The sequence below is a fragment of the Anoplophora glabripennis genome, unplaced genomic scaffold (genome assembly GCF_000390285.2).
Source record: "Anoplophora glabripennis isolate ALB-LARVAE unplaced genomic scaffold, Agla_2.0 scaffold1923, whole genome shotgun sequence".
Taxonomy (NCBI): domain Eukaryota; kingdom Metazoa; phylum Arthropoda; class Insecta; order Coleoptera; family Cerambycidae; genus Anoplophora; species Anoplophora glabripennis.
The window spans coordinates 1-12,849 of record NW_019426033.1 but is presented as its reverse complement, the minus strand read 5'-3'; the positions used below and the strand labels follow the sequence as shown (position 1 = coordinate 12,849).

The following is a 12,849-nucleotide window of genomic DNA, read 5'->3' as shown; positions in this document are numbered from 1 at the left end:
GTGTTAGTCGTGTGGGGATGCCCCCTCACGGGGGCGTACGTGTCTTTTGGTGTATTTGTCTGTCTGGTATATTGTTTGTCGGGGGTCGCAATTTTAAAGAAATGTATTCTAAAGTAATGAAAATAACTGATAAATAAGTAAAAACTTACCTGGGCATAACCCCGGCACAGGTGCTGTAACAAAGATGCCGACGGCGTCTATGCTTAAGCCGGGGATTAGGTCGGTGATTAAAAGGAAAGAAAGGGATTCTTTCCTGGTAGCCTTAATAAAGGCAGGTAGATCTTGCTCGTTGCAATGCACTTCACCTCACAAACAAACACGTCTGTTCAGCTCGGCTGTTCGCTCTGAACTGATCATTGAGGCCAATTTCTAGCCATGGAATAATGGCGACCTGTCTTTCTAGGGCCAGTCCATAGTTTACTAGGTCTATGGTAGAAATATACAAGGAAATACTTTTTCGTTTATAATTTGGTAAAGGATAGCCTATATTGACTACTGTTATATAACTTATGTTGTCCACAAAAAAATAAATAAAAAAATAAAAATAAATAAATACAGCTTGAACAAATTGTAGGAGTCTGCTACATTTTTTTCTAAAGCCATTGTCATACTATCAAATTTCCATCAAATTTTATTCATCAAAATAATTTAATGACATCAAAATTATTTTTCATTCTAACGAATTACTTTGATCGAACTGAAAAAACGGAAATTAGTAAAATAATAAATTAAAGGTATTCTAAGAATGGTATCAAAAGCTATCAGTTTAATTTTTCAAATTAGTATTTTGTTAGTTAAAGGTCCGGTACTTAGAGTCTTGGTTAAGTAATCACATGATTAGATTGTACATATTCTGATTTATTTTGTAAACAATATTCAGTCTGATCGCCTGATTAGTTCAGGTTTTAACCCAGACTCAAAGTACCGGGTCTAATAGTTTTATCAAACTCATCATGACATCAAAACTTCAAATTGTTCTGATCTACATTTCCATGATACTGAATGTTTATTTTTCATATTATCTACATCATAAACATAAACCATCTATAAACAATTATAATAATAGGTTAATATTTTAACGTGAAAAACATTTTTAAGATAAAGGCCACTTCTACACAAATGGTGAAAAGTATTTTTTCAATATAGACATCAAAATTTGGATCTATTTTCTGGAAAAAAGTACTCTTGGTAAAATTCGTTAGAAGGCCATCTTTTTGGATACTTTAACTTTTCTATATTCTTTGTTCAAATAATCATATTAAAAAGCTAATATTTTTCAGCTAAAGGGAGTGGCATAATTATAGTTTTAAATTTATTATAATAAATGCTTAAAGTGGGGCGTTTTTATACATAATTTTCAGTGAATTTATAGCAGTCTTTTGACAAGGGTTTTAGAAAATCTAGGCAAGTTAGAAACAATATTTCTTATCCCTGTACCAGTTGTTTTCTCCAGGGTATAAGAAAATTTACAAGCTGATAATACATTGAGAATAAGGAAAAAAGCATATTTTTACTTCTTGTGTTTATTATTAAATATCCTGAACTTTACACACCTGTATACAGAAAATCGTGTACAGTACTATAAACATAATAGCCTTAAGAAAAGATCTACAATTAGCAATAAATATTTTTTCATGAAATTTGACACAAACCCAATTGAGGGGTGGAGAATCCAGTGGCATAGTCAGATTTGAAAGAAAAAAATTGCAAAGCAAGTTTGACAACTGAAAAAAAAATTACGTAATAGAATTTACCTTTCAAAAATACATAAGGTGTTCCAATTTCAAATATATCTATACCAAATAATATGGTTCAAGTAGATATTGTCAAAGATAGTTTAATTAGGATGTTTGGTTATTTCCTAAGGGACAAATATATTTGAAACGTTTAGTAGTAGCCATTTTACTATTTTAACTTTTTTCTTTTTTTCTAGGTCATACAAGGAATAAGTGCCCAAATACCTAGTTAATAATCATATTTACTAGCGTTTTATATTTAATATAAATAATACAATCCTCTTTATTTATTTAGTTTTTCCATTTTGTTAATTTTCTTTATTTCTCTTTGTTGAATATGACTTTCAGCAGTAGTTTGAGTTAACTAAAAAATAAAATAATTTACTGTTAGTATGCAAGAAATAGTATATTGTTGAATAAGTGCGGTAAGTTGTCTATTGCCCACGAGAGCGGAGTTCACTCATTTTGTTTGTGCACTCATCCGCTCAAGTGGGCAATAGACAACCGCACGAATTGCACATACTATTTTTTATTACGAATGCAATGAAATCTTAAGGGTCCAAGAGCGAAGCCCCAGTGGGTCCACCTATTTTTATTCAGTTTAAGTTGACATAAATAACTGTCATTTAAATGTCACTTTTTAAAAATAATATTTTCGAGTGTGTAGGTATTTAAATTTTGCGTGTTTTATTGGCAAATTGTGTTTACTGAAATCTCTTTCTCTTTACTAAAATTTCTTTACGAAAACTTGCATTTAGTATTAGAAAAATTATTTTCTTTACTGTTTACATTGTGTAGCTATATGATGGTTATACTACAAAGCCTTCACAAAATGTTTAAAAGCGACGTTACCTCCGAGCTTAGGCAACTAACATTGCAGGGCTGATACTGGTAACAAAAAATCCCTAATCTTGGTGCCACCAATATTAATCATTCGTTTACAATGAACAATGACAAATCGTTACATCTACACTCGAGATAATGCGATCACTAATTGGTTGAACAGAATCTCGTGGAAAATTGCACCAGCTGGTGAAACAGATTATTGCGTTTTAATGTAATCTTGATTTTATTGTTTTAATAATTTTTAATTTTACCAAAATTTAATTGCCAACATGAAGGAAATTAAATTACTGTTCCAAACAAAATTTCTCGTCAGGTAGCTTGTAATCATTTATGAAGGCTCTGTAGATACAGGATGTTACAGATAAGGTAGAAAATCTCTGAAGAGGCGATAGATCTCAAAAATAAGACAAAAAGTTCATAATCATATGTCATAAAATCCTTAATTAGAGATATAGTGACAAATAACCTGAAAACCTCGTTTTCTTATATAATATCGAAGAACGAAAATTCGGTTAAAAGTTCATTGTTTACAACATTCCGATAAGAGAACAAAATTTTTAGTTACCTTATAGCTAGAGAAGACGGTCCACCCGGAATTCGCGTGGTAAGTTGTATCAGTGCACTATCAGCATTGCCAGTTGTTACATTTTTAAATCAACCTACATTATGCGATGTTACAATACAAAATAATTAAGTTAAACAAACTGCTTACAGACGTGTTGTGGTGGGATGGTAAACAGATAAAAAACAAATTACTACGTTAATATAACCCCACAGACAAAAACTCGTAACTGCTAATATTGTAGGAAACAACTATATGGGTTATATGCCCCAACTAGTATTGAATTACAACACGCTAATACACAGAAATAGGAGAGCAAAAATACAGAATGTTTCTTTGAAAGATTATATTAACAATTTCAATATCAGGTATATATTTTTGTGTTAATTATATCTAGACATATCAATTTTTGTTTTTATTTTGGATATAATATTTATTACTAGCTGTTTACGAGATATAAGCGTGATGTAATATTACTAGTTGGGGTATATAGTCCATAGAGTAATTGTTTCCTGCAGTATCAGCAATTAGGAGTCTTGTTTGTGGGGTTAGATTATATTTCTTTGTATTAATTTAATACCTTTAAAATAGAGTTAAAAAATGCAAGAGCTAATAATAAAATATATTTTTTAAGGAAATTTTCCATCATATCTGTAACACCCTGTATATTAAATTTACACTTCGGTGCTGAAGTAAGGCAATTAAATTATTACCAACCATATTTAGCAATATCTCCAGTTTCAAATTAAGCAAATTGTTTTCTTCTTGTAGCACCTCCATTTTTTTTTTTAATCTTTGACCAGACTTGTGCATCACACTGTTTCTGCCAGATTCTGAAAAAAATATACATATTGTCATAATATTTCTAATTTCAGTACTTGAATAGAGTATGTATGAATTTTTGATTGAAATAATGTATTAAATGCGCTCCTCCAAGATCATAAGTATCTAGTTTTGAATTACAGAAATTCAGTTCGTAAATTGTTTATCAGATTACACCCATTTGCAAATATCTGGTGAAACATAAGACAACTGTGCTCCCTTCATCCAGTGTAAACTTCAAAATAATTTGAGGAGACATCATTTTCAGTCCATACCATTCTGGTATAGGTGTTGGAATTTTAGTAACAAGCAACAACTGCATCAGAATTGTCTGTTACAATTTCTTATCTTCTCTAATTTGTATAAGTTAATTTCCAAGGTTTACTGGATTTTACGGATTTGAACTCGTAGCAAATTTTGTTCCACAAACAAGCAGGGCCAAATCTTAGAAGGCCATTTTTCAACACCAACTTTCATTTGTCTCTAAAACAAATATTTTTTTATCCATCCGGGGACATGTATTACCTTCAAGATCAAGGTATGGTTTGCGGTTAAACCACAAATTATACAATTGTCTCTTAATTCAACTGATAAAAATTCTAAAGGGTGTCCCTTAATAAAAACAAACAAAAAAAGTTCAAAAGAACTAGGGGTCAATTCCAACATCTAAACCCCATAAAATATCGGTACCAACTTTGGTTTAATGTAATGTTACGGTTAACAATTTAAAAAATGCACAATGGTGAGAAAGTATTCAGAAAACTAGCTGTGCACTAAGGGTGAAAATACTTCCCCCACCACATTACAATTGACAAGCTGTACATGTTTTTGGTTATTAATACAGTTAAAAAAAATAGGCTGTGGGACTCACTTTTTCATGACCTTTGAAAAAAAATCTCTTGGTTTCTGTTGTATAAAAGAGTGATTGGTTTTATGGCTTTAAGCTTTTACTTTATTTTTTAATTTAAGGATATAAACTTCAATCACTGATAGAGGACTTTAAAAAATATTTTTGTACTGGCAGTTTAAATTGTTTAGGGAATTCGAGCATATGAAAGAAATAACAAATGACCAATATAAAAAAGATCGTATTTGAAGCCTCATATCTCAAAAAACAGAAGATAAACAAGAGAACATTGCAATATTTTTTAATATTCTTCGAGACCCCAATTTATGCCACCTTATTGCAAAACACTCTACATAGATAATTGAATTGAACCTGTTTTGAACATTGTAAAAACTAGAACCTCTTAATTTTTTGTTTTTGAATTTTTTATTAAAAAACCTAAATCTGTATGCAAACAAAAAAAAACAATTTTCGACTGTACGAAAAGAAAAAACTTTTATGAATAAGTGGCAACCTATATAAATTTGATCAGAAACTAATCAGTGACGTAAAAATTAGTAGAAATTTGAAAATGTTCAACTGACAAAAAAATAATTTGATGTCGAGGAGCTCAAATCTTAAGATATTAATAAATTGATCATATCTCACACAGAAGTAGATAATTAGTCGCGCAGTTATTCTGTGAAATTGCTTTAAAGTCAGAAAATTAGTTTATAAGCCTATTTGTTTAGGGTCATGTTTAAGGCCCCACCATGAAACCCTTCACCAGTCCATGTAAAACCAGATAATTTTCGTAGGAGAATAAAAACTAAGCTGATGTGTTGCAATAAAGCACTGAGAAATGTGCTGGCTCTCGGCGAATTTATTCAGGATGGAGAATATACGGGGTGTTCTAAAAGTCTATCAGGAAACTCCGAGAGGTGATTCTACGGATTAAAATAATAGCAGTATGTAATGAAAATTTTTTCGAATTGTGAATTGTTTGCAAGTTACAGCTTGTCAATTTTTTTTTTTATTTTTCTATTTAAATAATTTATAGAATTCAAGTCTGATTAGTCTCTCATTTCGCACAGCCACTAAGTAGATGAAGTTCTATTGGACCAGTCAGAGAAAAGTTTCATTATGCACCGCTAGAGGGTACTTTACCTAGAACTCAAAAATACGTTTTGTCATAACTTTTTTCTCTTGCTAGACATCACAGAAATTTAAACATTATTGAAAAGAGAAAAAATATCAGAAAAATTTATGTACTTTTTGTTCAAGCCGATAAATGTAAGCGTTTAGCAGGAAATCGTTATTAATGTGTTATTAAACATCAAATTTTTGATAATTCTTTCTGTAATTCCTGCAAAATGGTTACATTTATCGACTTGAATTAAGAGTACATAATTTTTTCTATTACTTCTCTTTTCAATAATGTTAAAATTTTTGTAATGTCTAAGAGAAAAAAGTTATGAAAACAAATTTTGAGTTTTAGGTAAAGTGCCCTCTAGCGGCGCATAATAAAACTTTTCTCTGACTGGTCCAATAGAGCTTCGTCTACTTAGTGGGTGTGCCAAATGAGAGACTAATCAAACTTGAATTAAATAAGTTATTTAAATAGAAAAATAAAAAAATGAACTTTGACAAGCAGTAAGCTGTAACTTGTAAACAATTGACAATTTGAAAAAATTTTCATTACATAGGTACAGCTATTATTTTAATCAAGAGAATCACCTCCCAGAGTTTCCTGATGGACTTTCAGAACACCCTGTATAGATACACTAAGACAAAGTTTCCATAACTATATCATTTTCACTTTTACTACAAATTACTAGTTATAATAGGTTTGGTGTAATTTAATTTTTTTTATGCATTCTAACAGCCAGTTGAGACAATTAATGTGGTTTAGCCGATTATGGTTTTTATTTGTTTTATTTGCAGGTAAACCAAATTCATTTGGGTCCTGAGAGTAGAATGCGCAGTGGCAAAGTAGTGGAATGAAGAACCATGGATTCCATCTCATTTCAAATGTGATGTCTAGTCAGTTTGTGTGTTTCAGTACTCAAGTGCATTTGTTCAGTTGTACATGGACGTGGCTGGCTGGCTGCTATTGAGAACTGCAAACTCCAACCAAAATTTACGTCTTCAATCATTATCAATCAAGATTTATGTTTGACATCCCATCATTGAAAAATTTTAAAACCTTTAAAAAATTTAACATTTGTGATATTTAGGAATCGACCTTGAAAGTTTATAGTAAAATCGCTATTACGCCCTGCATGCAATTAAAAAAAAATTACCTGGTATCCAGTCACCATTTTCAAATATATATTTTTGGTCGCTTATTTTTATATGTAAAGTTCTTTGATCTGAAGTTAATTCTTCAATTGTTCCACTAGATATATCTGCGCCTTTTCTTCGAGGAGCTTTTTTTGGAGAAAATTTACTTGTAAAAAAAGGCATAGTTAATCTAAAATTGGGTAGTTTTGTTGAAGGAATATATTAGTATTATGTCCTAATGTTCATCACTATGGTAACTACACAACAAACTAGAGCAGTATTCCCAGCCATTTAAATATAAAAGTACTAAAGTGGGAAGGAATTTGGTACATAAAATTATTTTAATAATTTACAATTTTATTAACCAAAAAATTCGAGAGAACATTTATGGTCAATCAAAACTCCTTTACTTAATAATAAAGAGTTTGTTGTACTGTGAAGTAACTTTCTATTTTTCGTTTTTATCAAAATTTTAATCAAAAGATTCGAAGTCAAGCGTTTGAAACTCGCCTATTACTGATTCTGGCAAATTAGATATCCCTGACCTCTGACTCTGAACCCACACCCACAGTATCAGTAATATAAAATAAATAATTAATAACAATAACACTGAACAGTAACTACTAAAAAACAGACCACCGAGTAATTACAAAACTAGAAAACTACACTACGACCACACACTACCGTAATCTGTTCTCATTCAATGCGTGTTCTATAGTCCATATTGTTTATCATGGAGATTACAGAAGGAGCACGAACTCTATGTAAACAGATATCTTACCTAATTAGAGGGCGCTAGTGTCCCACATACTCCGAAATAGTGGAAGAGAGACAAAAAAAGCGGCAGTTTGAATTAAAAATCAATAATGTCGTTTTTGTTATGTGTTAAAAATTTTAAAATAAATAACGATTAGATAAATAAAATAATGAAAATGAAATGAAATAATGAGAATATGTCGGTTCGAGCATATACTACGGGAGGTAGCATGACATTTCGAAAAGTGTGACTGAGTGTGCGAGAGAGACAGACAGATGTCAGTACATGCTGTCTCATTCTAGCACGCCGAGATTGGTTAGAAATGAATGCTCCAACCAATCGCACGCCGAAATTGGTTGGAAATGAATGCTACAACCAATCGCGGCGTGCTAGAGTGAGACAGCATGTATTGAGATACCGTCTGTTTCTCTCGCACACTCAGCCACACTTTTCGCAATGGTATGCTACCTTTAGTAGTATATGCTCGCAGATGCCGGTGTACAAGGAACACTAGCGACCCTAGCGGTAAAAACTATAAGTAATTTCTACTATTACATTGTCAAATTTTGTCAATTTTCCTATATGAGTTAGTGCTCCTTGTCTAGTCTCCCTGTGGATTATGCACGGTCTGCAAAGAAGACGGTCGAGTAATAGACAGAAATTATGGGCGTGGCTTGTCTCATACTACGTCACAAGATTTCTAACCATTAGGATTTATGTTTGTTTACATGCGACTTGACTAGTAATTTTACATTTTTCCAGGTATTTAAGTAAATCTTTCATAGTTGTTTGGGTATTTTGCAATAATTAGTTAGTTATTAATATTATTTTTTAATAAGTTGATGGTGTAGTGTTTATTACACAGACGAGTCGGCGAAGCAAGAAGAGCGCCAGAAGAAAGGGCCCTAGCTGGCGGGGCACAGCCAGGACAAAAGGAGGTCCCACAAAGCGCCTAGACCGGCCGCATTTGCGGTCGGGGTAGATGACGGATGGGGCCCACCTACGAAGGCTGTCCAGGCCTACACGAGATGAGGCAGGATAAAGAGGGATAATCCCCCTCGATCCCAAATCATTGAGGCCAATTTCTAGCCATGGAATAATGGCGCGGTGTAGTGGTTAATATAAACTAGTAATTAAACACGTAAAAATGCCTGGAGTGAGGTGTAGTGTTGCAATTTGCAATAATAATTTTTATGGTGCTAAACAAGACAATTTAAAAATTTCAATTTATGTTTCCTAAGGATAAAACCTTAGAAAGATATGTGTGGAACGGTGTCAGTACCGAGCGGGCAGCCGAGTAGAGCACACGTGTTTTGTGAAAGTGTAGTGCAAGGAGCAAAATCTACCTGCCTTTATTAAGGCTACCTGGAAACAATCCCTTCCTTTCCTCTTAATCACCGACCTAATCCCCGGCTTAAGCATAGAGGCCGTCGGCATCTTTGTTACAGGTACCTGTGCCGGGGTTATGCCCAGGTAAGTCCCACTTTTACTTATTTATCAGTTAATTGAATTACTTTAGAATACATTTCTTTAAAATTGCGACACCCGACAAACAATACACACACGCACAAAATGTCGGACTCGGAAAACGAGGAGAACATATACATATACATGGACGATACAGACAGCAAAAGACCCTCTTCAAGGGTATCCGCTTCACCAAAAAATATGACCACTAAAACAGATTTATACGAACAGCTACTAACACAAAAACATGAAAACGAGACGCTAAAACAACAAACACACGAACTCACAGAACAAAACACTCGACAATGCCGCGCGCCATTATTCCATGGCTAGAAATTGGCCTCAATGATTTGGGATCGAGGGGGATTATCCCTCTTTATCCTGCCTCATCTCGTGTAGGCCTGGACAGCCTTCGTAGGTGGGCCCCATCCGTCGTCTACCCCGACCGCAAATGCGGCCGGTGTAGGCGCTTTGTGGGACCTCCTTTTGTCCTGGCTGGGCCCCGCCGGCTAGGGCCCTTTCTTCTGGCGCTCTTCTTGCTTCGCCGGCTCGTCTGTGTAAACCCCGGGGGTAGTGTCATGTTTATGTGTGGTATGGTTGGGTAGGGTAGTGCGGCTATGCAGCCTGGGATGCGCTTTGCTAAGGTGGCCCTTAGGCTAGCGCGGGAGGGGAGGGTTAAGGAGGGTATGGGGGGTGTGTGTGTGTGTGTGTGTGTGTGTCGTTGTCTTCGTTTCTTGATCCTGGCTGTCTCTGAAACAGAAAAGGTTAGCGGGCAGGGGGGGGGTCATTGGGGTGGTCACCCAGGGTCAAAAAGTTGGTGTCTAGGTCTTTTGTGTTTGTCGGTCACGTCGGGTACGTAGTCAACGGCTTGCCTGAGGAGGGGATTGTCATGTCTAGCGGCTACGTCAAATCGTTTCTCCGCGTTTTGTCTTATTGTCTGTGTAGCGTTTGTGTATTGTAAGTCTCGTAATATGTCAGTGTTTCTTACGTACCAGGGCGCGTCGGTGGCCGTGCGGAGGGCTATGTTTTCCACAGCCTGTAATGACTTTAAGTGGCTTTTTGCCGCGTGACCCCACGCCGTGGAGGCGTAGGTTAGCTGCGGTTGAAGTACCACCTTGATAAGCGTTCGCTTATTCCTTAAACTGAGGGTGTTTCCACCTTTGAGTAAGGGATAGAGCCTAGCCCTGGTGGTCTTCGCTCGCGCCACCGTCTCCACGATGTGCGGTTTCCACGTGAGACGCTGGTCCATCGTCACGCCCAGGTATCGTGTTTGTCGATTCCAGGAGATGGGTTCCTGGGATAGTGTCAGTCTGTCGAGGTTTTGTGGGATTTTTCGTTTGGTAAAAAGGATAGCCGAACTTTTGTTGGGATTAATTTTGACTTTCCACCTGTTGCACCAGGTTTCAAGTTGGTCTAAGGAGCTTTGGAGGAGGTAGACGGAATATCTAGGATCTACGGATTGGGATGTGATTGTCAGGTCGTCGGCGTATAAGTATATGTTGGTGTTGGGGGGATGTGGGATGTCGGAGTTGTAAATGGTGTATAGGTGTGGGGACAGGACGGTGCCCTGGGGGACACCGGCCTCCATGGGACGGGTGGTGGAAAGGGAATCTTGGATTTGGATGCGGAATTTTCGGTGGTGTAGGTAGGATTTTATGAGTTTGGTAAAGGATATGGGATATTGGTTGGTGAGCATTTTCATCAGTAGGCCTTCATGCCAAACCGTATCGAAGGCCTTTGCGACGTCCAGGAAGACAGCACCAGTGTACTGTCCCCTGTTGAAGGCCGCCGTGATGTGCTCGGTAAGGCGAAGGATTTGGAGTTCAGTGGAGTTATTGGGTCGGAAGGCGAACTGCTCGTCTGGAATGACTTGCAGTTCTTGGGAGTGGGTTCTTAGACGGGTTAGGACAATTTTTTCTACCACTTTGCTCATAGCCGGGAGCAGGCTAATGGGCCGGTAGTTGGATGGGATGGTGTGATCTTTGTTGGGTTTTGGGATAAGGTTTTGCTATTTTCCAGCGGGTAAGGAAGTGTCTTAGTCTGAGTGTCGCGTTTGGTTCTCTGAAAAACCTCAGGACTACAAGCTAATCCAAAGGCTAATCGCTTGTACCTGTATTTGCCAAACGGTGGAATAAATGTACAGAGTTTACTACTCTCTTTGTCTAGGCCAATATGGTAAAAACCTTCTTTCATATCTAAAACTGAAAATATACTTTTACCTTTTAACTTCATTCCAATTTCCTCAGCCGTTGGTATAGGATGTCTGTCAGTACATATATATTTATTTAGATGTTGTGGATCCAGACATATTTTTAACGAACCATCTGGTTTTTCAACGCAAACTATGTTATTCACCCATTCAGACGGTTCATCAGCCTTTTCGATGATATCCCTAAATACCAAATTATCCAATACATTTACCTTTAACTACATCTGGTAATCTTCTACAATTACTAACATGAGGAATATTATTACATTTTAACACAATCTTATATTCAAATGGAACCTTACCAGTACCTGAGAAAACATCTTTATTCGAGTTTATTAAGCAATTCTTATTTTCAATCTTTAAATCAAGTGCATCAATTTTTTTTACCAATTTAAGTTTAGCACATGCATTTAGCCCAAGAATAGGTCTGCTTTTAACATCAACTACTAAGAACTTAATATTTACTCTATTATTCCTAACTTTACAGTTTAAAATGACGCTTCCTTCAACTTTTATCCTATTTTCACCATAAGCTACTATAAACTTGTCAGTTTTCACTATGTCAGTACCTAACTTTAACGTTTTAAACAAATTTAATGGCAACACATTACACCGTGCACCTGAATCTAACTTAAAAATAGCAATATCATTTCCTATTATTACAGGCTCTTCCTATTCTTGAGTGGCAGTATTATTTAAATTATCAATTTGTATCAACTCAATGTACACGTCACCATCATCATTATTATTATCAGTTATCTCATTTACATTTTTCTTACTAAATCCTACTTTTTTATTTACAGTCATATCACTTTTATTTTTCTGCTGGCAACCTATTACAAAATGACCTACCTCACCGCACTGATTACATTTTTTCCCGTAAGCTAAACACTTGCCTCGATTATGTTTTCTTCCACATTTCTGACATTCATAAACATCTTCACCCTGTCTTTGGTTTGCTGCTCCTTTAGTTGTTTTGGTATACTTCGCCTTTAGAATATCTACTTCTCCTTTTAGACTTTTAGCTTGAATTTTTGTAGCTCAGTCGCCTTACACATGGTTATTTCTGCCACAGTCAATGTTAAATCAGCTTTACTTAACAGCCTCTCCTGTAGTTGTAAGTCTGTTATACCTAAGATAATCCTATCTCTTATGAGTGATTCTTCTTGGTCACCAAAATTACGTCTTAGCTAGAATCTTAAGATCCTTAATAAAATGATCCATAACCTCACCTTCAGCTTCGCCATTATTCCATGGCTAGAAATTGGCCTCAATGATTTGGGATCGAGGGGGATTATCCCTCTTTCTCCTGCCTCATCTCGTGTAGGCCTGGACAGCCTT

The 12,849-nt window shown here is 35.5% G+C and overlaps 1 protein-coding gene across 2 annotated transcripts; it reads right to left on the bottom strand.

Moving 5' to 3' along the window:
* Nucleotides 1-1,505: 1,505 nt before the first annotated feature.
* LOC108915780 (protein chibby homolog 1) lies at nt 1,506-7,578 on the bottom strand. 2 transcript variants are annotated; one of them, XM_018721907.1, is made up of 3 exons: nt 7,096-7,578; nt 3,862-3,977; nt 1,506-2,100 (listed from the first exon to the last, which is right to left on the bottom strand). In XM_018721907.1, the coding sequence occupies exons 1-3, from the start codon at nt 7,256-7,258 to the stop codon at nt 2,020-2,022; spliced, it is 360 nt and encodes a 119-aa protein (XP_018577423.1). In that variant the 5' UTR covers nt 7,259-7,578; the 3' UTR covers nt 1,506-2,019. The 2 variants fall into 2 exon arrangements, with proteins under 2 accessions (XP_018577423.1, XP_018577422.1); XM_018721906.1 differs by having other exon boundaries at nt 1,506-1,724.
* Between the last annotated feature and the right edge of the window lie 5,271 nt (nt 7,579-12,849).

What these genes read in the sequence shown, in the direction of transcription:
- LOC108915780 (XM_018721906.1), bottom strand. Translation starts at nt 7,258, where the DNA reads ATGCCTTTTTTTACAAGTAAATTTTCTCCAAAAAAAGCTCCTCGAAGA. An exon ending in AAATGGTGACTGGATACCAG is followed by an intron (nt 3,978 to 7,095) that starts GTAATTTTTTTT and finishes TATTTTTTTCAG; the next exon opens with AATCTGGCAGAAACAGTGTG. An exon ending in TGGAGATATTGCTAAATATG is followed by an intron (nt 1,725 to 3,861) that starts GTTGGTAATAAT and finishes TTTTTTTTTCAG; the next exon opens with TTGTCAAACTTGCTTTGCAA.